This window comes from Camelus bactrianus, chromosome 4 (genome assembly GCF_048773025.1).
Source record: "Camelus bactrianus isolate YW-2024 breed Bactrian camel chromosome 4, ASM4877302v1, whole genome shotgun sequence".
Taxonomy (NCBI): domain Eukaryota; kingdom Metazoa; phylum Chordata; class Mammalia; order Artiodactyla; family Camelidae; genus Camelus; species Camelus bactrianus.
This window is the reverse complement of record NC_133542.1, coordinates 85,397,840-85,425,774: the sequence shown is the minus strand read 5'-3', so window position 1 is coordinate 85,425,774 and position 27,935 is coordinate 85,397,840. Positions and strand designations below refer to the sequence as shown.

The 27,935-nt window shown below is 41.8% G+C and overlaps 2 protein-coding genes and 1 non-coding gene across 5 annotated transcripts in view; all 3 read right to left on the bottom strand.

The window, feature by feature from the left end:
* The window catches only part of SLC35D2 (solute carrier family 35 member D2), a 45,227-nt gene extending 43,853 nt beyond the window's left edge, over nt 1–1,374 (bottom strand). The window contains exon 1 of one of the 3 annotated variants that reach the window (XM_074363045.1): nt 1,156–1,374. In XM_074363045.1, the coding sequence (XP_074219146.1) occupies nt 1,156–1,313 (158 nt within the window). In that variant the 5' untranslated portion in view covers nt 1,314–1,374. The remainder of the gene's footprint in view (nt 1–1,155) is intronic. The other 2 variants (XM_074363046.1, XM_074363047.1) reach the window with 2 other exon arrangements.
* A 2,023-nt stretch (nt 1,375–3,397) lies between these two features.
* On the bottom strand, nt 3,398–27,038 carry ZNF367 (zinc finger protein 367). The gene is made up of 5 exons (XM_074363044.1): nt 24,989–27,038; nt 12,404–12,554; nt 9,665–9,784; nt 8,709–8,847; nt 3,398–5,976 (listed from the first exon to the last, which is right to left on the bottom strand). Exons 1-5 carry the CDS (start codon nt 25,403–25,405, stop codon nt 5,754–5,756), a joined length of 1,050 nt encoding a protein of 349 aa, XP_074219145.1. The 5' UTR covers nt 25,406–27,038; the 3' UTR covers nt 3,398–5,753.
* On the bottom strand, nt 21,469–21,541 carry TRNAA-AGC (transfer RNA alanine (anticodon AGC)). Its single transcript has one exon. It is a non-coding gene; the product is annotated as a tRNA-Ala (tRNA).
* Nucleotides 27,039–27,935: the final 897 nt, after the last annotated feature.

Below are 27,935 nucleotides of genomic sequence, written 5' to 3'. Positions count from 1 at the left end.
ACATCTGACATAATATAAATGCTACCAGTTTATTTATTGATCCGCTGGAAAGCCCCGTGTCTGCCGCTTCCCTGGTGCCGGCGATGGGCTTGGCACATAGTAAGTGCTCAGTAAATATCTGTTAGAGGTGGAACCAGCCAAGCTTATGTGGGTCTCAGCTCTGGCAAGTATAAAATAAGAAGGCCGAAGATACTCTCTGAGGCACCTTTGGACTCTATAAAATTCTGACTTTACATTCTTGTAGCACAGTACAGTTTACACAGAGCCCTCAATTATGACAGCTCATGCAGAACTCTGGGAGGTAAGAGCTGTAATTACCCAACTTTTGCCAGAAAAAAACTGCCAACTCTGGGACCAGCCATTAAATAGTGGAGCTGGGTCTAAATTTGTAGCACTTTGAATACTGATACAGTGAACGCTGAATTAAACAGGATTTTCTAGTCTTCACAAATAGGTTCAAGGAACCACAAGTTGCTGGTTTACAGCAGACTCATCCAGAAAATATAGAATAGGAACTTTTCATTGTTTTCCCCAGTTTTCCATGACCATGCTGGTAATTTGAGAATGAAATGATCAAACAGTGCAAATAAACTTATCCATTCAGGACTTCTCTGACTGCTGAACACCTAAATTTGTAGAAAGAATTGTTGACATTTAAAGAACACATTCAGCTCAGCTGTTTCAGCTCACGGGGCTCGTGAAAAGCACCGGGCTCTCGAGGCACAGCTGCGCAGCGTCCTGAGCAGTAAGTAGTGGCGAGCTGTGCCCACGCTCACCGGGAGCAGAGTGACTTGCTAGGTTGTGGTTTGGCTCTTAAAACGCTGCGAAGGTCCAGCCCTGTGAAAACGTGGTTGCTGTGCCGAGGGCCCAGCCACCCACGCTGTCACCAGACTCAGCAGCGAGACGCCCAGCTCGCTGTCCCCGCCCGTCCGCTGAGCCGGGCGCGGCCGGAGGGCACCGAGGGCACAGGCAGCCCCGCCGGCTCTCCCCGGCCCGGGGACCTGGCGGGGTTTGGGGGGAGGAGGGGGGGTCGAGGTGGGGGTGGGGGGGCTCTCCGGCCATATCGTGCCGGACAGCGCGGCCGCCGGGGCGGGTCGCCGCCAAGCAGCCCGGCGCCCCCGCGGATCCCGCCCGGACCCCTGGCGCCCGCCTCACCGGTAGGTGGTCAGCAGCGCCTTGTTGACCAGCACGAGGAGGAAGGAGCAGGTCCCGTAAAAGAGGGCGGACAGCAGCTTGGCCAGCCGGGAGGGCGGCCGCGCGGAGGCGGGGTCGGGGTCCACGCCCGCGCCCGCCGCCGGGCCGCCCCCCGTCATGTCCCGCGGCCGCCCGCCGCCCCGCCGTCATGTCCCGCCGCCGCGGGCGCCCCGCCCCAGTTCCGTCCCCGCCCCGGGCCGGCGCCGGGGGGCGCGGCCGACACAGGAAGGGGTGCGGCGCTGGCCCCGCGGGCGCCCCGACGCTTCCCCCCGGACCTCTCCCGCACAGACGCCGCCTTGAACAGAGGAACAGGTCTGCGGAGGCTTTGAACGTTCTTGGGGAGAAACGTTCGGACTTAACGATTTGTCCTGCCTTGTTTTGTTTTGTTTTTTACAATACTTTTTTTTAACGTGTAATTTACACACAATGCAATGCAGACTTTACGAGTCCTGAGTCCACAGTTCGATGTTTTGACAGACGCCTACGCCCACGTAACCGCCCAAGTCAAGACATCGAACATTCCCATCACCCCAAAAAGTGCCCTTTGTGTGCCGTGGAAGTCAATCCCATTTCATTCTGATTTCTATTAGCGTTTGATTTGCCGTTTCAGAAATTTCATATAAATCAGCATGTACTTTTTCAAGGCTCTTTTCGCAGTTTTTGTTTTTTTTTTCCGACTCACCCATGTTTGAGTCTTTTCGTTGTTGAGTAATACCACACTTTATGATGGCCTTGTTGGTTGTTTCCAGCTTACGGCTATTATAAGAGAAAAAAAAAAGATGCTTCCTTGACAATTTGTGCACAGGGTTTTGTGTGGACGTGTATTTTCATTTAGCTTCGGGAAATACCTGAAAATAGAATGGCTAGGGTTGGGGGCGGGGGTGCAAAGTCTGCTTTTCTTGCCTCTGGGTGCTTCATGGCAGGTTGTCCCCCTACCCCAGGGCCCATTTCTGTTCTACATGGATACGTCTAAGCATCAGATTGTTCATGGTAATTGAAGGAGAGCCTCTCAGAACTGCTTACTCCCACCAGAGTCTACCTGCTCTTAACATCTTTTCAGTTAAATGTCCCATATTTTCATTATAAAGAATTAACTCTAGAAATCTGAAATTTTAGCTTTTTAGGAATAACGTGCACTAAAAAAAGCCAGAAAGGAAGAGTTTACATTACCCAGGAGAGAAACCAAACACACATAAGACTTTTAAAATAAAAAATGAATTCATATGCAAGTTGAACCCAAAATCTGAACTTGAAGTCATTTTGGTTAATTTCCTCAAAATGATAAAGTAGGTTTCCAGTGAGTCTTCAAATCAGTTCTGGCTGCAAGGCAGTATTTTAAAGTCACTTTTAATGACACCTTAATCATATTTGCATTTATTTTGCTTCTATGTACATACTTCCAGGAACTTGAGTCACTGTCAGAATCTCATCCTTATTCTGTTTAAACCACAACTCACACTGAAGAGTTGCTTGTGAAACTCTTTTGCACAGCCTGGATAGGCTGAACCTTGCCATTGCAACACAACTAAAGATCAACCAAAAATAACTAATGTAAAAGATCAAACCAGTTTGCTTGACTCTTAGAAAAGTAAACAGGCCCTGAGTGGATTCTCCAAGGGTGACCCCAGATTCAGCATATCCTGAATACAAGTAAAATAAGACCCTCGTTGCTGATCACCCTGATACAAAGCCTGGGATAGGGCTGGCAATGGTTTAATACCTATCTACACCAGTACTCTTAACACTGTAATAATGAAACAGATGAGGTGGTTAAATGACTATCTGTAGTCTAAAAGGCCATAATTTTAAAGTAAGAAAAAGGAATTCACCTTAGGGTTCCAATTATGCTAAAAAGATGCCTGGGATATGAGACTGGAATGAAATACAAAATGTACCAAAATACATAGCACAGGGAAATAGATACAAGATCTTGTGGTAGCTCATAGTGAAAGAATGTGACAATGAATATATGTATATTCATGTATAACTGAAAAATTGTGCTCTACACTGGGAATTGACATTGTAAACTGCCTATAACTCAATTAAAAAAAGTTAAAAAAAATTTTTTAAATGCACCAAAATAATAATGATGAAAGAATGTAAGGTGACATTTCTTTCTACCTTTAAAATTTTTATATCATGGTTATTATATTTTTGAAAGGAAAAATCATAAAGGGTTTAAGAATGAACATGTACTTTAAACTGTAAATTAAAATAAATTTTTATTTCAAAGCATCTTTTAAAATTACAGCATGTCTATCTTATGCTGTTAACTCTGCCCAACTACAACTTAGCCATATGAAGCATAAAACACTTCAAAAATTTGAATGTAAACCACATTTTTAAAACAAAAAGCAGTCTTAACACACCTCAAATTTTAGATGCCAATGTATTTTGTCCAAGTATATAGCTTATATCAAAAAAAGAATATTTTAAATATTTCTATAGTAAATAGTTGTAATAATTTCTTAAACTTCCAATTATACAAATTAGAAATGTTTGTGAATGTAGTTATTATAGTTGACACAAGCTGACAGGAGAAAACAAACAAGAACTCTTACTTTTGAAGGCCTTAAATTTTATTATCCACAAAGTGGCAAGTATTTGTATCTTGTTTGCACTTACTTCTTTAGATTAAGTTCATCACATTTTAAATTCTCCAAAAACGATGAGTGTTGCTTTTAAGTCCATAGTTCATTTAAGTCATATTTGAGAGAAAAAATACTAGAGAAAAATGTTGAAACTTAAACCAAAAAAATTCAGATGCTATGGTCTCTCTTACGCGCTCATTAAGTGCTGCTGGTAGAATTCTATATTCCAGATTACAAATAAAATTCTTAGACCATTACAAATATAAATTCTCTTATTACCAAGGAGAAAAATCCCTCAAGATTTGTGATTTACTGTACAGAGGAATTACATTTTTAAAGTATGTCCTCATCATACACATTATTTGTCACTATCATCGTTCACGCTTTTGCTCCATTTCAAGACGTTTACGTACCTCCCCATCCCCCTGGCTACATATTTTAAACTACTTGGGTACTGCAACAGATTTTTGGATTTTGGGATAAAGAAGCCTACATTTTAGATAATGTTTAAAGTACATCTGTAGGCTACCACTTCAATTCAAAAAAGAAAAAACAAAAGGCGCTGAAGAGCCCATATTCCCCTCTGTTCTTCTGAGGTTTACTCCAATTAAGCAATCTATAAAATGACCACGCTATGCATGTTACTTACTTTCTGCTTAAAAGCTAAAATGATGGCGGTTTATGCCTACATAAAGGAGGTGAACTACTCAGCTCTTGATTTTTCTATTCATGCTTCAGTACATAAAGTGATGTTTAAAAACTCCATCTATTTAGAAAAAAAAAAAAAGATTTAAAACCACCACACAAGTTAACACACTTTCAGTTAAAACTATTCCAGAAGCCTGCTTATCTGAGTCGCTAATATTTTCTGCAGTGTTTAATTAACTGATAGCTAAATTTAGTGAACACAAAATAGCTTGGCATGTTATTCTGAAGTAAAGCAAGAAGGTGGCTTGATGCACTGAAAATATAAATAAGAGGCTTCCATTTGCTAATAATTCTAAACAAGCAGTACATTTAAATTTAGTGTTTGCTAACAAAAGATCTAAAACAGTTCACTACAAAACAACCCTGTAGATGTCCCTTTTATTAATAAAACTCCAAGTGCCAAATCTCATTACAGGGCCCATAATATTAAAAAAATACCAATTACCAAGTTACCTAGACTTTGCAAGATTAATCATTCAATTTCAGCGAATGAGAAATATGAAATGTGCAAACGTTCCCAAGTTAACAAGCGAGGGATGACAAGTGCTTTCAAACCTGAACATCAGAGTGAGTTGTAAAGCCTCCGAAAGATAGAATAAGACTGGTTTGACTCCGATTTTGAGAATTCTGAACTACTACCGTTCATCTTACCCAGATCTTCAAATACCTGTTTTCTTCCAAAGTCCCTAAGTTAGAAAGTCATCCGAAACGGTCAGTTTTCCATTTCTCTAGTCTTATTAGGCATACTATTTTGCAATTTAAAAATATATATCTTACACACATATCTTATACTCTCCTGCTTGCGTCAGTGTTTACAGTATTGCTAAAAATACTAATATACATTGTTAAAAATGACCTCATAAATAATCTACTTAAACCTTCTTTGGCTACATGTACCATTCTGTTTTTCCACCCAAGTGTCTTATTCAGAAAGTGCTTCCTGTGAGAACTGCTTCCAATGAATGCATTAAACTTGCAAAATCTAGCTTCCCACAATACGTAGTCTTTTTTCTTTTCTACCCTGTACTAGAAGTCCCATATTTACAAAAATAGTTTAAACTTTACAACAAATCCATTACCATATAAAAAAAAAAGTGCAATTCTCTCTCGCCCCGTATTCTGGGGCAATGACATTCTTCATACATTTCTACAGAATAGCAGCCTATGATAAGCAAGTAAGGTGCTTAGCTTATGCCCAAGGATCTACTTTTTAAGTACGCCGGGCAGTACTTTTGTACAGTAGGGGGGTCCGTGTGCGGGCTACTGGCGGAGCGGCGCGCCGGTCAGGTTGGCCAGCTCGATGAGCGCCAGCGCCCCGTGCAGCCGCTCCCGCTGCTCCTGCAGCCGCCGCTGCGCGCCGCTCTTCTCGTCGTCCTCCTCGTCCGACTGCAGGTACTCCAGCGGGTCCTGCTGCTCCTGGTCCGCCTTCTGAGCCAGCTTTCCTTTCAGGGTCGGGGTTCGCTGCTCTCGGGTTTCCCAGTACCTAGGGGAGACGCATCGCGTTAGTGGTGCCGCGCGCGTGGCATTCTCCAGGGTGCGCTTGTCTTTGGAAAAAAAAAAAAAAAGAAAGGGGGAGACATTCTCAAACGTTCACTTTTCTTTAAAAATAAAAAGGGGGGGAGACATTCTCAAACGTTCACTTTTCTTTAAAAAAAAGAAGGGAAACATTCTCAGATGTTCACTTTTCTTTAAAAAGAAGGGGGGAGACATTCTCAAATGTTCACTTTTGTTTTAAAAAAGGGGGAGAGGTCTTTACTATGGTATTATTTTATGTTTCAGTTTATAAAGTTATACCGTGATTTCACATGTATTACATGTATTTCCCATAACGAGGCAGATTCAGGTTCAAGTTGAAGGGCTTGCTCAGATTTCCAGAACCAACCCTGTTAACTGGGAGAAAGTTTACACCCACAAAATACTGCAAATGGATTAATATGTGTAGCACATAGAGTTTACCCAGAAATTTAAGAGCACCATCATTATTCTCCTATGTCACCAATGATAATTCACAAGAAATGGTTTCTTTCTGATAACCAAAGAAAGGTGTATTTTAATGACAGGACCACCACCTACAAAAATGTCCATTCAAAGACTTGTATATTCGTGTTCATATAGCAGCTTTATTTGTAACCGCGAAAAACAACCCAAAAGCCCATCAGAAGGTGAAGGAATAAACAAGTGGAGGTGTAGCCATACAGTAGAAAAAGGAATGAACTGATACCCTCAACATGATGACACTCAAAACAGTCCCGCTGACTAAAAGCAGTCAGACAACCAGGACTATATACTGTATGACTTCACTTGTATAAAACTCCACTAAATGCAAACTCACTATAGTAACAGAAAGATCAGGGCTGTCTGGGGAGGAGGAAGGCGGGGAGGAGCAGAGTGGTGGACTGCAAAAGGCCATGGGGAAGCTTGTGAAAGTGATGGACATGTTTATGATCTTGATCAGGGTGATGGTTTCACATATGGTGTCTACCTACATCAAAATTTATCACATTGTATGCTGTTAAGTATGTATAATTTATTGTTTGTCAGTTATACCTCAGTAAAGCTGGTTTTTAAATTACATACCAAAAAAAATAGTACAATGACCAGATTTCAGGAAATCCAGACTACTCAAACTGGAAAAGTTTTGGCAATACTCAGAAGTGTAAAAAGAGAAATTCGAACAGTTCAGTACGACGTGAAGGACAACCAGGAAAGGAAAATAGCAAAAGGTAATTAGCAAGGTCAGCAGGGACCAGGTAACGAAGGGCTTTGAATGCCGTAGTAAAGGGCTCAGACTTCATACTGAGGATCATAGTAGCATTTGAGAAAGACCCCTCCGCCCGCAGCATGGAGAATGGATTGAGAAGACCAAAGTGGCTGAATCTGAGAGTTGTTAAGGAAGTCGAATCCAAGGTCAGTCACTGAGCAGACAGGAGAAAAAGGAGATAAAGACAAGGATGACTTGGGCAGAATTAGAGATACGGGGGCAGCGGGGCCCAGCCAGGAGGAAGAGGGAGGGAGGAAGTGATGCAGTACCCGAGACAGAAGAGACAGACGCAACCCCTGCCCCTGTGGAGCTTACGATCCAGCAGGGAAGACAGACGGTAAACAAATAAATAAACGTGTGATGGAGGTTTTGAGAGGGAAAATACAACGTGTTGTAAAAGCATCTATTAGGATTTAAGGATTTAACCTTGTTTGCGGGGTTGGTGGGCAGGTTAGGAAAGCCCTTCCTGAAGGGATGTTTAACCTGAATAAGAAATGAAGAGACGGGGGTGGGAAGGGATAAATTGGGAGTCTGAGATCTGCAGATGCACACTACAATATATAAAATAGATAAACAACAAGTTTCCCCTGTATGGCACAAGGAACTATATTCAATATCTTGGAGTAACCTATAATGGAAAAGTATATGAAAAGGAATATGTGTATGTATATGTATGACTGAGACATTATGCTGTAACCAGAAATTGACACAACATTGTAAACTGACTAGACTTCAACAAAAAAAAAAGAAAAGACGTGAAGAATGAGCTGAGGGGCTAAATGAAAAGGGAAGTGAGCACAAAGGCCTGGAAACTACAGCAATGGTGGTGCCGAGGGACAGGAAGCCCAGGTGGCTAGGGGAGACGGAGTCACAGCAGCACGATGAGGCATTCTCGACTCCACCCTAAGTGCAGAGGGAGCCACGGAAGCCAGAGAGTGGCACAATCAGCTGCTGCTGGGGAGTACACAGTAAATGACTCCTTAAAGCAAGATACCCTTAGAGAAATTATTTTTATATTCCTCCTTGTTGCCATTAAAAAAATTAAACTGGGTGCTTTTCGGAATTTTCCTTTCGAAGAACCTCTAGCCTCCATCCATGTAATAATCAACAGATACTTAACTCCAATATAAAGAAAATGAAGGGGGATTGAACTGATGGCAAATGGAATCCAACACATACAAAATATTCTTTTCCGAGGGGGTAAACTCTTGCTTTTAAAATAAATCGTGGTCTGGACACTCAGACTAATTAATATCCTATAGTAGTTTTCTGTCACACACAGATCCAAGCAAAACTGCTAACAATTCTGTGGTGTAAGGAAATAGCGAGCCATTTCAAGTTATTTTATAAAATATGTATACAAGCAACTTATTTAAATCGAGAGAACTGTCGGTGTCCGCAGCTCCACCCACACACTGGGCAGTGCTCCGCAGTAGGTGCCAGGAGAGCCTTACTTTGCCAACCACTCGGCGGCAGCCTGGTTGTCCACAGCCTGGGGCTTACTGAGAGCATCCGTGGGCTCCTCCCGCTTCAGCCTGGCATAAGGGTGCTTCGGACAGTGGCGGTTTGCATGGGTGAATCTACTCAGGCAGCCTTCAAAACATACAGAGAGAAACACTTACGAGGATCTGGACATCCAGCAGACACGAAACTGATAGCCCAGAAAGTAATTTCATTCTTGGAAACCATCATTAAAAAACATCCCGAAAGCTGAACAAAGCTTTAAGTAGGAAAACATGCCCCTCAGGTTTGTTGGTAACAAGCAAAAATTTTAAAAGCAAATTAAATATTTAATAATTAACATTGAGGCAACCATTGTGTATAGCTGAAGCAAATTCACTAGATGCTACATTTGTAGCAACTGACTAATAATCAAAAAAAAAAAAACCATGGAGCAACAGAACAAAACTGTATTGAATTTCAAAAATAACTATGTAAAAATGTACAGAAGAAAAACATCTTAAGAAACTGTGATAAAAGATTAAGAAAACACTTAAGAAAAAAGTGTTAAAAAATCACCAACAGCAGTGGTGTTGAGATGGTAAAATCAACTCACCCCCCGCCCCTCCTGTACTCAAAATTTTAGACAATAACGTGCTTCCTCCAGTTTAACAGTTAAAAAGTTTAAAACCAAAGTAAAAGCCGACTCTAAAGTCTGTATTTACTTTTATAGATTTTTCTACTGCCTACAACTGGACATAACATCTTTAATTGTCCATTAAGGTTTTTTCAATTAAAAAGAATATTTAAAAATCAGTCATTTCCCAGAAACACAATTAGCAAGGAAGGAAACAGGATGTTTTACAAAATCTTTATCAAAAATCTCGCCTCCCAAAAAGTCAAGCAACAGATATTTTAACTCTTAACTCAACAACTAATTATTCCATAAACTTAACTCCTAACAACATACCATTTTCTGAACAAACAAAAGGTTTTTCTCCGGTGTGAAGACGCTGATGTGTTTTGAGCTGTCCGCTTTGAACAAAGGCTTTTCCACAGTCTGGATAGTCACACAGATAGGGTCTCTCACCTAGGTAGACAGGATGCTCTATATTATTTCTGAGACAATAAGGTGAGAAGGGGAAGGGGAGGGAGAGTGAATCATGACTCCAAACAATACACGTCACAGCCTCAACAGAGCAGCCAGCGGCAGTGCTAACAGCCCCCCAGTGATGTCAAGCAGCTGTCTACTTGTGCTTTTAAGTACACGGGTTCAAGTCTTTGAAGTTAGCATCTTCAGCTTGTCCCCTATTTTTCCTCCCCACCATCGAAATCGCTAACTCTTGCTGATGCTTTAAAATGTCTCCCACTCCTGCTTTCTCACTGCCACCTGCCCTGGTCAGGCTGGCAGCCCCTCCAGGCTGGCCTCTAGTCTCTCACCCTGCACAGCACTTCCAGAGTAGCTGGCACAGAACACTTGCTTTTTACACTCAACTACTCCCTAAAATCACCCCCAAGCCCTACTGCACTCCTTGAACAACTGAAAATTATCCAGTGACTTTTAAATGGTCCCCTATTATCCGCACTATAGCTGCTGGGTTAGGGGGCAGGGTTTAGCTCTGCTTCCCTCCTGGGGATGCCTTCCAGCCATGCGGCAGTTCCCCAGCTTGTTCTGCTCCTTGAAATCCCTATCTTCCCTGCCCATCCAAATCTCCCCAACCCTGGAGGTCCTCAAGACTCCTCCTATCACCCCCTACTTCCAAATAACGGAGCTGCATATCGCATCACTCACTTAGCATCCTGTGTTCTTTATGTATCATAACACTCTCATTATACAAAGATGCGCCTCATGCTCCATTTCAGTTCCTATACGCAACACAGTGCTAGGCTCAAGAAAACGCTCAAAAAGATGTTGCTCAATCATAATTAAACTTCTTACTTCTTGAATAAACATTCTTTGGTCAACAATTATACACCAGTTCTTCCAATATGACTCAAAGAACACGAATGGGTCTTCCCTAAATTTCTCATTGTTTAGAAATGTACTAAATGAATGTGATAGTTGGACACAAGTTAACAAAACACAGGATATAGTTATTTAAAATAGTAAGAGAAACGATTTTTACAAAGCATATACTTGTAGAGCTTAACGATTCCATGGAGATCTTGGGTTCAGGTCCCTGGCATACGGTGTATTAGGAAGCACTGGGTGACACACAGTGCGTTAGCACATCAGGAAAGGGACGCAGGGACCCTTTTATGATGCCACATGGTCTCGAATCTTATCTACACAGGCAACATGTACTCTACAGCTGTGAACCAGTTATTTGGGGTTATTTCAGACTAAATAGATTGAAAAAAAAATACAAGAATTCTCAAACTCAGATATTCACTAAACAATAGTTATACTGAATGGTACCTGAGTCAAAAAACCTCTTGGCCACCTTAGTTTATAATAATTCAAAATTAAAATTTTACCCCCTTTCAGGGATTCAGCTAAGAAAACTGTATTCTGTCATTAAAATATATCTTTTCAAAAACTGAAAGAAAAGAAAATGAAAGAAACGGGTGACGACCATGAACACAGTGGAACAAACAGGATGCCAAGGGTTAAAAGCCCAAGTTCCAGATCAGGGCTGCCCAGGAAAGATGCCGTGAGGACCACTCCTCACGGTCACGTTAACAAAGTAAAAAGAAACAAGTGAAATTAACTGATAACATACTTTATTTAACCCAGTGTATCTCAAATATTATCGCCTCAATTTGTAATCAGCATCAAAAACCATGCTAATACTGCTCACCCCTCTAGACCAGCCTCATTTCTAGTGCTCAGGAGCCACGTGTGCTGCCACAGTGGCCAGCGCAGTTCTAGACTCAAGGGTATGAGAAGTTGTGAGTCAGTGGTAATTGGTTTTTTCGGTGCCTCAGTTCCCTTATCTGTAAGTTAGCTGATCTCATTATTAGAACCATAAGGCTCCTTCTTCCGTGCCAACTTCCTCTGTGGAAAGAACACAGCCCTCTTTATATATATATATATATTTTGCTGTTGGCATTTTAAATGCAAGTGTAACTAGTCTACACCAACAAAGATAGTCGTGGGCTAGCTCCCTACAAGACATTTAATTCTGAAAAATTATACTTCATCTTAGATTTCATGGTTAGGTCAAATACTCTGATGGTACAATTAAGGACTCTAGAAGTTCTATTAAAAACTTGACAATTATTTAGGATTTGGCCTACAACTCAGTTTTTTATTTTTTATTTTTTTATTTTTTTGGGGGGGGAGGTAAGTAGCTTTACTCATTTATTTATTTTTAGAGGAGGCACTGGGGATTGAACCCAGGACCTTGTGGATGCTAAGCATGCGCTCTACCACTTGAACTACACTCTCTCCACTACAAATCAGTTTTAAGAGTTATCCAGACATATCAAGTAACATTCAGGTAGACAGAAGGATAGAACCAAATGTAGTAATAACACTCCTGTGACAACTACATTAATGACCGTGATAACTTTAGAAGTCACGTGGTATCGATGTTCAGAAAACCATCCGTCCCCACAACAGAGAAACTGACCACACTGCCTGTTTGAAAACCTTTACATTACGGAAACACAACGCAACTAAAAAATTAATTCATAGACCCAAACATCAAATCAGTTTTCAGCGTAAGCGTCACTTCCGGCATTCTCTAAAATGTGCTCAGCTTACCTGTATGAGTCCTTTTGTGAGCCTGAAGTGATTTCTCCCGTGGAAACACCCTATTACAGATGTTACAGCGGATTCTGCTGGACGAATGCTCTCCTTCATTTATCAAATCCCGTACAGTATCTGCTCTGGGTCTACCACGCCGGATTCCATCCTGTCAACACATTTGTATAAACATTAATGTCACTTACGGACTCCACTCACTAGAACAAAGTGTCACAATGCAGGCATACCTCGCTCACTATGCTTCATTTTATCACACTTGGCATACTGTGTTTTAACAAATTGAAGGCTTGTGGCAATCCTGTGTCATCAGAAGATGGTTAACATTTTTTTTAGAAATAAACTGTTTTTTAATTAAGGTATGGATGTTGTTTTTTTGGCCATAATGCACACTTAAGAGACTACAGTATAGTGTAAACATAACTTTTTATGCCCTGGGAAACCAAAACATTTCTGTTACTTGCTTTACTGCAATATTGGCTTTACCGCAGCAGTCTGGACCTGAACCCACAGTATCTCCAGGGTATGCCTGCTAATAACTTTTTAAAACTTTTCTTGAGTAATTATCAGTAAAATGGCAGAGCAGGTAGTTCCAAGGGCCCATACCTCCACAGATCACTGAAAAATGGAGCAACTGTCAGAATCAGCTGTGTCACAACTCAAGAAAATAATCAGAGATTTACAGCAACTCAGCGAACACTGAATCAAGAAACAGGCAATGTAAAACAGTAGGAAAGCTTTGCAATGCTTTTGACTACCCTTGCCCCACGTCTTCCCCGCAGTGGTCTTTGAAGCCAGCTGCCTTCATTCTCAGTGTGGGAACCTAGTTCCTGGTTCAAGAGAGAACAGAGAAGACTCTATTCTGAAAGAATTGTGTTTGTCTGTTTTGACCAGCCTAAGGGCTACCTGAAGGTCTCACACAGATGCCAGTCTTTGTTTTGTCTAACTTAGAACTCTCTCTGGGCAGAAAAGCAGCTACACCGAGGGCATCTCTCTCAAAGACTAACTCCTAAAGCCAATAACAACTTGCTTCCATCTGGAGGAAACAATTTCAACTAAGGCATGCATGCGCACACACACACACACACACCAAAAGCCTGGAAGGAAAAGATGGGAGAGTTTGGGAAATGAAGGCTGTGAAAAGTACCCACATATCCTAAAGACAAGAATTTAGGAAGCTGCACACTTGCCAGGGCAGCAAGCATGCTCAGAAAAGACCTGCAAAGAACCTAAGTTTTCACTTCTGGCTGATCTTTAGGTGCAGCACAAGCAGGAAGTGAAGGCTAAGACAGAGCCATAAATGTCCGGCTAAACATAGAAGGAGAGCGATATACAGCACAGAGTTATTCTGCAAATTAAGAGTTTTTTCAAAGGGGAAGGGTGTAGCTCAAGTGCTAGAGCACATGCTTATCATGTGTGAGGTCCTGGGTTCAATCCACAGTACCTCCTCTAAAAATAAACAAATATATAACCCTAATTACGTCCCCCAAAAAAGAGAAGTTTTTTTCCCTTTCTTTTCTTTTCTTTTTTTGGGGGGATAGGGGAGCACCAAGCATTCAAGGAAATCTCTCTCAAAATAAAAGGTCACAAGCAGAAGAAACAGACTTTAGAGAACAAACACAACAAAGAATAGTTTACAAAAACAGTTTATCACCGAACAATTACAAACTGCAGCACACAACAAAAATGAACTCTGAGAGAAGAATCTGATTTGCAGAGTTACTACATTGTAATACTCAAAACATCCACCTTTCAACAAAGTATTACAAAGCATACAAAGCATGAAACAAAAATATGGCCCATAAACAGGAGAAATTAATAGAAACTGTGAGGAAGCAGACATTGAAACTGCTAGACAAACATGCTAAATAAACTGCCTTAAGTGTGCTAAAAGAGATCATGGAAACTATGGACAAAGAACAAAAGAAAACCAGGAGAACACTTTCAACAAACAGAGAATGTCAATAAAGAAACAAATTATTTTTAAAATAATAGAATTCTGGAGCTAAAAAAAATCAGTCACCGAAATGAGAAAAATTCACTACAGAGTCTTAATGGCAGATGTAAACTGGCAGGAGAAAGAACCAGTAAACTTAAACATTGGTCAACTGAAATTATCCAGTCTGAGGAACAGACAAAGAATGAACAGGGCCTAAGACACCAGTAGGACATCAAATGTCTTACAGGTCCATTCAGGCTACGATAACCAAATATCACAGGCTTGCTAACTTATAAATGGCAGTTTATTTCTCACAATTTTGGAGGTTGTAAAGTCCAAGATCAAGGTGCCGGCACAGGCAGGTGAGGGACTACTTCCTGGTTCATAGCCAGCACCTTCTTACTGTTTCCTTACATGGCAGAAGGGGCAAGAGAGCTCTCCAGAGCTTTTTTCACGAAGGTACTAATTCCATTCATGAGGGCTCCACCTCTATGACCCAAGCACCTCCCAAAGGCTCCTAATAGCATCATCTTTAGGAGTCAGGATCTCAACATATGAATTTTGGGGGGACACCATAGCATCAAGCATACCAACATGCACAACAACTGGAAACCCAGAAGGCAAGAAAGAAAAGGGCAGAAAAATATTTGACAAAACAATGGCTGCAAATTTCCCAAATTTGCTAAGACACATATCTAAACACTCAGGAAGCTCAATTAACTGCAAGAAGAATAAACACAAAGAGAGATACACATGGAGACATAATCAAACTACCAACAGACAAAGACAGAATCCTGAAAGCAGCAAAAGAGAAGCAGTTCATCACACATATGAGTCCTCAATAGGATTAACTGGTTTCTCAGGAGAAACTATGCAGATCAGTGGGATGACATGTCTAAAGGGCTGAAAGGGGGAAAAAAAAGTCAAATAATAATCTTACAGTCAACAAAGCTGTCTTTCAAAAGTGAAGAAGAAATTACGCATTTCCAGATAAACAAAAGCTAAGAGTTCATTGCAAGTAGACCTGCCCTACAGTAAATCTAAAGGGAGTTACTTCTTCAGGCAGAAGAGAAAGGACACTAGATAGTAACTCAAAGCCACACAAAGAAAGAAATAACACCAGGCAACCACATGTGCCAAAAGTATTGTATTTTGGGCTTATAACTCCTCATTTCTTTCCTATAGAAAAGGCAAATGCCAAATGTATTGTAAAAAAATAATAAAAACCTTTGTTCATGAACATAATATAAGATGTAACTGTGACAAAAGTAACAAAAACAGAGGACGAGAGCTGAATGGGAGAATTTTTGTATACTTACTGAAGCTAAAGTGGTATTCAAAATAGCTTGTTTTACATTTAAGAAGTTAATTAAAATTCCCAGGGTAACCATTTCAAAAAATAAAAATTTAAAAATTTAAAAACCAGAAAAGGAAATAAGAGAGGAAAGAAAATAGTACAATCCAAAAAAAATCAATTAAACACAAAAGAAGGCAGTAACAGAGGAACTGAGAAACAAAACAGGTGTAAGACATATAGAATATAATAAAATGGCAGAAGTTCTTCTTTATAAGTAATCACCATAAATGTAAATAGGTTAAATTCCGCAAATAAAAAGCAGAGACTGGCAGAATGATTTTTTTTAATAAACCAATTATACGCTATCTACAAGAAACTCACTTTAGATCCAAAAACATAAATAGGGTAAAAGTGAAAGGATGAAAAAAGATAACAATTATAAACACATACACACCACAAACGAGTCTCCGAAATGTATGAAGCAAAATTTGGCAGAATTGAAAAATAAAGAGATAGTTCAGTAATAGCTGGAGACTTTCACTTTCAATTAACAGATAAGGACAACCAGACAGTCAACAAAGATATAGAAGATTTGAACAATGCTGTAAACCAACTACACCTAAGAGACATATACAGAACATTCACACAAAAACAGCAAATACCCATTTGTCTCAAGTGCACATGGAACAATCCCCAAGACAGACCACATGTTAGGCCACAAAGCAAGTATCAATGTATTTTAAAAGACTGAAATCATCCAAAGGATCTTCTCTGACACATATGGAATGAAACTATAAATCAATTAACAGAGGGAAAACTGGAAAATTCACAAATAAGTGGAAATTAAACAACACTCTTCAACAACCAATGGGTCAAAGAAGAAATCATGCAGGAAATTAGAAAATACTTTGACACGAATGAAAAAGAAAAATATAACACATCAAAACGTACGGGATGCATTTCTTGGAATGGAAGGCTCAATATAAAATTTCAGTGCTACCCAAAGTGATTTGCAGATTCAATGCAATCCCTAGGAAAATTCCAACGGCCTTTTCTGCAGAAATGGAAAAAGCAATCCTCTACTCACAGATTTGCAAGAGGCTCCAAATAAGAAAAACAGTATTTTAAAAAGAACAAAGAAGAACTCATACTGTTGCGGAAAAATGTGTTACAGGTCGGTGTTACAGCTCATTTGTGACAGCAACCTGGATTCAGGCGAGAGACCAAGCAGCACTCAGGTTTATTACACCAGCAGGCCAAGAAGAGTTAACACTTTAAGCTCTGGACCCCGTCTGTAGGTTTACACAGGTCTTTTATAGGCTGTCAGTTTTACACTTTGTAACATCATATGTAAATAAAGTACAACAGAAGTTGACCAACCAGGAACAAGCTTTGTAGAAACAGACCAATCAGGAGTGAGCTCCATGCAAATGAAGTACTACAAATGGACCAATCAGAAGTTAGGGAAGTGGACCAATCAGAAGTGAGAGTAATAACCAATCAGGAGTGAAGGAAAGTGAGCTCAGGGAACCAATAGAATTTTAGGTGTAAGTTAGCCACTTTAGAGGCAAAAAGTGAGATAGAACCTCTGGGCCAGGGAACCAGACGGTACTAAGACGAGAAGAGCAGCCCTGCCCAGGGGTCCTTCCAGTCTTTTTATGGGGCTTCCCGCCTCAATACTTCCCTACTACAAAACTTACTATAAAGCAATGGTAATTAAGACAGTGAGGTACTGGCATAAGGAGACACAAAGACCAATGAAACAAAACTGAGATCAAGAAATAGGCCCTTATTCTATGGCCAACTGGTTTCCTTTTTTTTTTTTTTTTTTTAATTTATTTTTGGGGGGCAGTAATTAGGTTTACTTACTTAATTTATTTTTAGAGGAGGTACTGGGGATTGAACCCCGGACCTTGTGTATGCTAAGCATGCACTCTACGAGTTGAGCTATTCCCTACCCACTGCCAACTGGTTTTCAACAAGGGTACAAAGAACACTCAATGGGAAAGAATAGCTCTTCAACAAATAGTTCTGGGATAACTGGGTCGTGGACCTGAACCTCACACAATACAGAAAAAATTAACTCAAAATGCATCATACCCCAAAATGTCAGAGCTGAAACTTTAAACTCTTAAAAGAAAGCATGGATAAATCTTCATGACCTTGGACTTGACAATGGTTTCTTAGAAATGGCACCAAAAGCAAAAGTAACGAAAGAATAAACTGGACTTTAAATTAAAAATATTTGTGTGCCAAAGGACATTACCAAGAAAGTGAAAAGATATCCTACAGAATGGGATATAGTATTTGCAAATCATGTATCTGATAAGGTTCCAGTATCCAGACTATATAAAGAACTTTTATAACACAACAAAAGGATAACCCAGTCAAACAGTGGGTAAAGGTCTTGAATAGACATTTCTCCAAAGTAGTGATACAAATGGCCAGTAAGCCCATGAAAAGATGCTCAACACCAATTAGTCATTGGGGAAATGCAAATCAAAACCACAGTGAGGTCAATTATATCTCAATAAAGCCCGAAGCGGGGAAAAAACAATTTTTTAAAAATGAGATATTACTACATTATACTCAAAAAAAAAAAAAAAAAGGGGGGGAAACAAGTAAGTAATAAAGGGTTTTTTTTTTTTTTTTTGGCAAGGGTGTGGAGAAACTAGAACCTTCGTATATTGCTGGTGTGAATGTAAAGTGGTTCAGCCCCTGTGAAGAAGTTGGATAATGGGATACAGTGTCACGTACACATGTACATACACCCACGTGGAATACACATGCAATGGGATGCGATTCAGCCATAGATATGCCCCATGCTACAGAGTGGATGACCCTCAAAAATAATAGCCTCATTAGAAGAAGCCAGACACAAAAGGCCACATAGTGTATGATTCCATGTAATGAAATATCCAGAATAGCTAAATACACAGAAACAGAAAACAGATTGGTGTTTTTCAGAGACTGCCTGTAGAGGGGAGAAGGGAGTGAGTACCTAATGAATACAGGATTTTCTTTTGGGGTTATGAAGATGTTTTGGAACTTGATACGGGTGGTGGTTTCAAGACAATGTGAATTACTAAATGTCACTGAATTATACTTTAAGATGGCTAATTCTATGCTATGTGAATTTCAGCTCAAAGACAAAATACAGAAACATGAACATACTAATGGACTTTAATTAATAATAATGTATCAATTTAGTTCATTAATAGTAAAAAAAAATATACCATATTAATATAACCACATTGGCAACAGGGGAAACCAGGTATGCAGTTTATGGGAATTCTCTGTACTGTCTTAACATTTCCATATATCTAAAACTAATCTAAGCATTTATTTGAAAAAACAAATCTTTCTTCCCAGGCAAGTTAAATTTTTAACATACAAGTTATATGAAAAAAAGAAAAATCATGGAACCATGTACACCTCCATCCAAACTAAAGATATTTTGACTACTTTCAATATAAACACATAAAATCTTCCCAAAGCTTAACAACATCAGCCTGAAACTTGACGATAAACCACAGCAAAATTCCCTTCAATCAATTTCCACCTCGAAAGAAAAACTCAATCTCACCATGGATGAGTTATCTTATAAGATAAGTCATGTTTAAAACATTTTTAGGTATTAAAATCTATTTCCCCAGCAGCCAAGAGGCAGAAGCAACCTAAATGCCCACTGCCAGATGAATGGATAAAGTGTGATATATACAATGAAAAAGTATTCCACCTTAAAAGAGAAGGCACCCCTGCCATGTGCTACGACATGGATGAACATTAAAGACATCCTAAGTGAAATAAACCAGCCACAAAAAGAAATACTACACGATGCCTCTTTTATGAGCTATTAAAATGAACAGAAACAGAAAGCAGAATGGTGGTTGCCAGGGGCCACAGAGAGGGAGAAAAGAGGAGTTTGATGGGTATAAGGTTTCAGTTTCACAAGATGAAAAGTTCTAGGGCTCCATTAAACAACAATGTTCATACAGTTCATACTTTAAAATGGTTAAGGTGCGAAATTTTATGTTATGTGTTTTTTGTCACAAAAGTAAAAGAAGGAAAAAAAGAACATGGGAAAGCACTGTGGCAGATTATATTCTTGTGAAAATATTCACTGCCTCTCCCTCACTGAGGTCACAATGAGGCCAGCCGGGCTATAGGACTTTCTTTAGCCAATAAAATGAGAACAGAAACCACACTTGTGACTTCTGAGCAAAAACCTTAAAAGCCATCACAAGGTTCTACCACCTCTCTTTCCCCTCTGCCTTGAGAGCCACATGTCCCAGGGTCCCAGAATGAACAGGATGAGGAACACACCTGCTGTTAATCCTCACAGGATGTATATAACATGAGCCTTGTTGAGATTGAGAGTTTGAGCTCGCCTTCTGCAGCATGCTTTAGCCTAAGCTAACTGACTCAGGCACACTATTAATAAATATTTGTTGATGGGATAAAGATCTCATAAACTCTCCACAGTAATTTTATGTTATGATCACATCACGAGTAATTGTTTTCAATCTTATCTTAAAAATGCAACATAAACACAGCATCTACGATCCATAGAAATAGCAGGTGACTGATTCTGTTAAGAAAGAAATGAAACATGAAAGTTAAAAAGCTTAGTGATACAACTCTTCTGCCTTCAAACGATCATTTCCCTAGTATTTTTTAAATACATAAAAACATATTGTTGACTCTGCTACAGTTTGAAATCAATGATTATCTAACATCAAAATTTTAAGATTATCCATTACTTTTTTTCTCTGTTTCTGGTTAAAAAATTAGCAAGCATGTTTAATAGTGGGGGCAGGTTTTGTGTTTTGTTTTGTTTTTAAGTTAACCATCTGGCTGCCTCCCAATAACTCTATGATCTTGTTTCAACTACAAACCACACATTCACCCTTTACAGATGAAAAATAGACAGCTGAAAAATACAATATAGAACAACATCCCAGCCATAGAGAAGTAAAGCTTCACTAAATGCATTCTTTCAACTAAGAAATTAAGCAAGACAAGTAATTATCTAATACTCTAAATAAATGAATAAAGAGTATCTTCTAACCATATACACAAAAATAAGCAGTGCCACTTAAAGAGGACCCTTTTCATTTTGGCCCTAGCAATTTAAAAAATCATGTTTCTCAGACTCATAGACATAGAATACAAACTTGTGGTTGCCAAGGGGGCGGGGGGGTGGGAAGGGACAGACCGGGATTTCAAAATGTAGAACAGATAAACAAGATTATACTGTATAGCACAGGGAAATACATACAAGATCTTGTGATAGCTCACAGCGAAAACAAATGTGACAATAAATATATGTATGTTCATGTATAACTGAAAAATTGTTCTCTACACTGGAATTTGACACAACATTGTAAAATGACTGTAACTCAATAAAAAAAATAAAATAAAATAAAGAATGTTTCTAGGTACATTTTGACAATTACAGAGTCTTAACTCATCGGCAACCAAATATACCTGTAGCTGAAGAGACATATCTTGTCAAGACTGCTTGATGATTTGAAAAGGAAAAAAAAGAGTTAAAAAGAAATTCTAAGACATCCTATTGCTATTATGTGGCAACTGCTGCAAAATAAGCTACTAGAAAGCAGCAAAATGATTAAACTGCCAAAAATGTTTCCATACTTTGGCAAATTTAATTTTTAAAACAATCTCAGTACCTCCAGAAGATAAGTTAGTGATTTTGAAAGTGTTTTCTAAAATATTTTATGATAAATGTTTTGAGTTTACAATGTCAATAACTAAAATATCTCTTTGAGGGGAGAAGAATCAGATTTAGTTATTTATTTATTTAAATGGAGGTACTGGGGATTGAACCCAGGACCTCGTGCATGCTAAGCACGCACTCTACCACTGAGCTATACCCTCCTCCCTATAATTAACTTTAGAAAGTTATCTAATAACATTTGAGTTATTTATTTCTCAAGCCACTTGGAATAAGGTACACATTTACCTAGGCTTTAGAAAAAGTTATATTCAAACTTGGTATTTAAGTTACTGAAAAACTAAAAGTCCTTGGCACATTTTTATACAAAGTAAAATTCAAATAAATTGTACAAACACAACCTAGAAGGAAAAGAAAAATAGGTCTCGGAAGGAAGTGTGTGCACCCTGACAAGAAAATGAGAAAATGTGAATGACCTTATTTCCCTTTTTGAATTCAGATTTAGATCCAAACTTCCTATGGCTCACGTAGCTGCTTCCTAACCTGATCCCCCACCCTGATCTATCTGCACAACTTTCCAAGTCTTGATTTGCATCTGTCTTTTGTACTATGTGTCCTCTCATAAAGCATCTCAGTTGAGAAATAGGTAGTTACTGTGTGAACTTCACGTCTACTTGCATCTTCTTAATATTAAAAAAAAAAAAAAAATCCCTAAAGTCAACTCACGCATGATATACACAGAAGCAATATCATGTAAGGCTTAAGGGCAAGGGCTCTAGAAGATTCCAATCAGTTCTGCCCCTTTATCATATGATGTCAACTAAACTTAATCTTGAAGACTCTTCTCTCATTCATCCTTTTTCATCAGGTAAACAAGGTAAATTAAAGAATTCAAAACCCTCAAAACAGAGCCTGTTGGTTTGCTCTGCAAGGCAATAAATAATAAATGACTACTATGTTCACATAACATGTTAACATGATGTTATGTTTAAACTTGGTGATCAAAAACGCCTGTGTACTAATCAGCTGTTATGTTTATGTTTAAAGTGTTCAGTGATAAAAGGTGAAACAGCGTAGGCAGCGGGTAGGTCCTGAAGGGTGAATGGTATCTGAGGATGTGCGGAGAAGCCAAACCACACAGGTCCTATAGTAGAGAACTAACCTCATCAGTGCAGTCTGAGTACAGGGCACAAGGTGTGGAGGTTTGGAATAGCCTATGGCAGAGGGAAATCAGACCTGCTCCCTCCCCTCCCAGAATTCTCCAGCCTAGGAAGACAAAGCGCTAATATATCATTATCGTCCCCATCATGCTAAACAATCTTGTGATGAGGGGCCAATATGAGTTGGCAGATGATGGATATTCTCCGCACAGGCAGGGGAGGCAGGTTTGGGCAGGAACAAACCAGACAGGAAGCAAAAGCTGACACCAGGTGTGCAGGACTCAGATGTTAACTAACAGCTCCCTTGTGAGCAGTGGCAACATACAGACAGTAAAGGAACACAAATGTTGTTCTCAAACCCACAGCTGTTACTGCCTCTAGCCCACAGACTGAGAAGGGGTGGAAGGAAGCATGTTATTGGCATCAGCTATATTACAAACTTGCCTCCCATCTTCTCAAAAAGTGAACAGACTTAGCATGATTCACCTATGATGCATGTGGAGATTTAAAAAAAAAACAAAACTACGGGTACTTTAGAGAAACAAAGTAAAAAAGGATGGAACTCTCTATCTTTAGTCTAGAAAGCATGAATGAATCACCAATCAAACTAGGTGACTTCCTTCAATGAAGATATATTCCAGATCTTTCCCCTTCAAGATGGAGAAACTGAATTTTTGGAGCTGTATTTGGATTGCTTCGTTGATAAAAGGACAGTGAAAATCAATGTCTAACAATTTATGAAACAGTTACAGTGTGAAAGACTGTTAGGAGGAAAAAAAGTGAAATATATATAAAAGCCTTTTCACTTCATAACTTGTGGTATGTTTTACCTCTGAAAAGAGGTCGATTAAGTGGAAATAAAATTCAATCCTATGCATTATTAAGCAACTTTTATAAAACGTTTGTGTGACACTAAGTCTTATTTTAGGCCAAAAAAAAAAAAAAAACACCTTGCAGATCTCATTTATCTATAATAACATTAATCTTCTTGGATAATCCAAAGTTAGATTGTTATAACTAACAATAAAATAATAGATGCAAAATCTTCCACAAGTATTTGTGCATGTCTTTATGTTGCTCAACTATATAACCTACTGTATGTTTCTTTTTTAAAAGGTATTAAACATTCAAATAATATTAACACAAAAATATCTAGGATATCCAGCCATCTTAACTAAGGGCTACCTAGAGACAGCACTCAGACTGTCCACAAACTCACTCAGCACTATTTTGAATATTTCTACTGCTTGTTCTTTCAAATTTTTACTGAAATGCAGCTTCAAGAGTTGAATGTGTCAAGGCATAGTTTTATAACTTTACAGTTCTTTAAGAACAATGCCATTAGCAACAAAGTGTATCAATGTCCTCAGGGCTCAACCCGGAGTTTCAAGATCTTTGCTACTGCGTGTAAAATGATAACCAAACTTGTTTCACTTTATACAGTATTTGTTGATATCGATGTACTTATCCACAAGGTGACTTACTTGTTTTATCTTTAGCAAACTACTTATTTTATGTAGCCACTTAAATATTAACCTTTTATTAGAACCATTCATTACACAAATACTTAACTGAGCGTATTTATTCAGTATTTGCAGAGTGAAAAGCATTTAAGTTGAATATGTCCACCAGAGAGAAATGGTCCCGGCCCTCCCGGAGCTTACAAAGTGTACACAGGTATGTGTCAGCACGGAGGCACCCCCAACACATGCTTCAGGACTAAGAGCCACAAAAACTCGACTATAGTCCCAGCATTCGCGCTACGTAGCTGTGTACCTTAGGGAGCTCTCTTCACCAATCCCTCTAAACCTCAGCTGCCTGATCCCGTAAATTGTAGGTTTGAACCAGGTAGTCACATCCTTCCCAGTTCTAAAACAGTCTGAAACTCAAGCAGTTCGCGGTCGGTGACGAGAGCGTCCCATTCCAGTGTGTGCTGTCAGAATCTAGCAAAGTGGTACGCTGGATGCATGAAACAGAGCGAGGGCCCAACTCCCGCTGGGGAAGATTCTCTTAAGTCCCTTCTTGTTCTTCGGCCAGTTCTGCAAGGCATCTCTAGCGAGATCGGGGTATCTGCGGTGCTGAAGCAGAAACGGCGCAACCCCCTCCCTGCGGCCTCTTTTCTCACTCTCCGGCCCGACAGAACCCGGCGATCGGCCGCAGCGGCGGGCAGAGCGGGTTGGCCGGCCTCCTCCGCGACGCGAAGCCACTCTCCGGCACACGGCACCAGCCGGCCAGTGGCCTCCCCACCTCCCTGGCAGACGTCACGTGACCGACGCCCCGCCCCCCCTCGCCCCCGCGGGGGCCAGGTTTTGGCGCGCGGCAGTGACGTCAGCGTCCTGTCACCCGCCACCGCCCCCGCGGCCGCCAGAGCGACCCCGCGTTTTAAACTCGGCCCCGCCCCGCCCGCCGCGTCCGCTGGCGCTGCCGGCTCCCGGGCCGCGCCGTTAACGGGCCCCGACTGCCCCGCGCCCCGCCCGTCCGCGCTGCTTACCTTGAGGTGGCCGCTGTCCGGGCTGCTCGCTTCCTCCTCGTCCTCCCCTCCCGAGGCGGCGGCGGCCGAGGCGTTGGGCAGGGGCACGCCCCGGCCCCGAAGCCCGGGGTGCTCGGCGGTGGCGGCGGCGGCGGGCAAGGCAGCCGAGGCGGCGCCCCCGGCGGCCCCGGGGCTGAGCGTCACGTTGTGCGCGTTCTCGCCCCAGCGCCACGGGTACACCATGAAGTCGCTGAAGCCGGGGCTGGTGGGGATGAGCGGCGGCGGTGGCTCCGGCTCCCCTCCGCCGCCGCATGTGGGCTTGATCGGGGTTGTCCTGATGACCGACACCAGCACCCGCTTCGGGGAGTCCTGGCAGAAGATGACGGGCGGCGGCTGCGGCGGGTTGTCCGCCATCGGCCCCTCCACACCCCGGATCATTGCCCGGCTCGGATCTGCAGCTCCGGGGGCCGTGGGCCGCACTCCCTGAGCCCGATCTGGTCCTTCGCTCCGCTCGCCCGCGCTGCTCCGAGTCGCCGGCTCTCAGTCCCGCCGGCTCATGGCAGGCGGATGTTTCCCTGAACCTTACTGCTCCGCGGCCAGCAAAAGAGCGGAGCGGCTCGGCCGGCACCAGGCGGCCACGGCCGGACCCCAACCCTGGGTCAAGCCCGCCCTTCGCTCTTTGTACTCCCCAAAACGGAGGCTGCAGCGGCGGGAAGCAGCGGGCTGCCTGCCTTGCGATGACAGGAAAGCAGGACGCGCGGCGCCGAGTCCCCGAAAATAACAACCTGCCGCCAGGGTCCCTGCTCCAGTTTTTCCCGCGTTACATTTCGCGCCTGGGCGGAACCAATCACCGCGAGGACCCTGCCCGCTGGCCGCAGCGGCGAGTGACAGGTCGCGCGAGCCAATGGCCGGGCCCGGACTTCTTTCTAGCCAGGACGGGGCGGAGCCGGAGCTGCGCGCGGGTCCTTTCTGGCACGCCATTGGCCGCCGCCCTTGTATTTTTTTTCTGCCTGGAGAGCCAACAGCGTTCGAAACTCCGGGGGAGCGCGCGACGTCTGCACTCGCCCAGACACACCCTCCAGAAGCCCCGCCCCCGCCGACCCTCTGCGCGGGTAGTCAGGGTTGGAGGCGCACGGGAGGGCGGTCAGGGGCTGGCGGCAAGAGAGTTGCTGATTGGAGAGATGTCGGCGAAGGGCGGGGTCAGGGGCGGTCGTTGGCCGACGGGGGCGCGCGTCCGCCGGCCCCACCCGCCTGCGGCTGTTGGGCTGCGGTTCCCGCGCGGCTGGGAATTTAAAGGGCTGGGGCCTGGGCCGCCCGCCACGCCCCCGACTCCCGCCACCCGCTCGAGGGGGACCCAGGCCTTTCTACTGCAGTTTCTAGTGGACACCAAGAGGTGCCTAGTTTCTTAATGGCTCGCGTCTGCCCAGCTGCTGGATTCGCTGTGAATTGACCCTCTCCGCGCCTCCGACTCCCCCCAAGGCTGAGGTGGGCATCAGTCCCAGCCTTCGCCTCACCGGGCCTCGATTTCCCGTCTGTGTAAAGTGGGGTAGTTACGGAAGTGGTCTGAGGTCCCCGTGTGCTGCTCGCGGCTCGGAGGGCACACGAACGCAGGCGTGAGTCCATTCTCACACCCTGACGGATGCCCAGAAGACGCCCCGAGGACTCCCCGCCGCCGCGCCGTGGTTCCCCACCCAGTGCCGGGCCGCGCCTTCATCCCCGCGTCCCAAAGGGCTTGGAGCTCTGGGTGCCCCGGAGGGTTCCAGTCGTTCCAAACTCCATCTGCCCGCCCCCGCCTCAAGGACCTTACCTCGCACTAGGGGGGATTCTGAAAGACCCCGCGAGTCCAAGTCTGTCAAGCACCCACCGAGGCCAGTGTGGGGCTTGGAAGCACCGCACAGCAGAGGATGGGGCAAAATGGGATGTCCAGCCTCATAGTCTCTAGAATGTGAAAGAAGCAACCGTGTCTTGTTTTGTTCTTGGCTGTATTGCTAGGGCCTAGCCTGACTCATGGTAGGCCTTCAGGAAACATCTGTTGAATAAATGAATGAATATCCAGCTGTTAAGGGTTAGAATTAGTAATTAGAACATGCCTGCATAATATGCAGCTGCGTGGTGTCTCTCAAACACACACACAAACAGCTATGCCACAATTGTTCAAAACAAATTTAACTTATATGAACAAATTCTAAGATACATTTTAAGTGATTTTAAAAAACATGGAATATGATTTTCTTCATGTTTAAAAAAAAGTGGGGAAAATATAACTATCCATTTTTGCTCTTAGATATACAAAATATCTCTAGCAAGATACATAAGAAACTGATACATAAGTTGACCCCAAGGAGAGGAATTACGTGGCTGAGAAACAGAAGTGGAAAGATTTCAAAAGATACAACATATAACTCTTTGTATCTTTTGAACTTTGAACCAAGTGAAACTCTTTTCAAAAACAGTGTCACTACCATTTCCTGGAGACCTACTATAATACTGTTATTATATATATATAATACAACATAAAATGTATAATAACATACAATAATATGGATGGATGCTTATATTCTACTACTCTCAACAATTTTGTAGGGTAGATATTCCTGTTTTCATTTTACAGATGAGGAATGTTGAGGCTTGTCCAAAGTCACATGATGATAAAAGTCCTTTGTAAGGATGGCTCTGAAAACTGCCTATGGCTTACACCCCTTAGAGTCTGCTGAACAAAGGGAAGCAGCTGAAAAACGGGGCCCCCGCATTTCTGAGACTTGTTTCTCGTCTTCCAGAACTTTCAGGGGTTAGAGGTTAAAACCAGTTTGATAGTTTAATAAATAGTTGATGTGGAAAGTTGAACGTTCGTCTCTCACTTCACTTAATTCAGTAAATGCTCATTTACAATTTTATGCCAAATGACACATACTTCTGAGTCCCTTGGAAGGGAAATGTAATCTATAGATTTTATACATGAAAAACAGTA

Bases quoted from the DNA above. Each gene is read 5' to 3' on its own strand.
- ZNF367 (XM_074363044.1), bottom strand. From the start codon at position 25,405: ATGATCCGGGGTGTGGAGGGGCCGATGGCGGACAACCCGCCGCAGCCG. The intron at 9,785-12,403 runs GTAAGCTGAGCA...CTGTCTACCTAG, and splicing joins TCACAAAAGGACTCATACAG to GTGAGAGACCCTATCTGTGT. The intron at 5,977-8,708 runs GTAAGGCTCTCC...CGTCTCCCCTAG, and splicing joins GCCGCCGAGTGGTTGGCAAA to GTACTGGGAAACCCGAGAGC.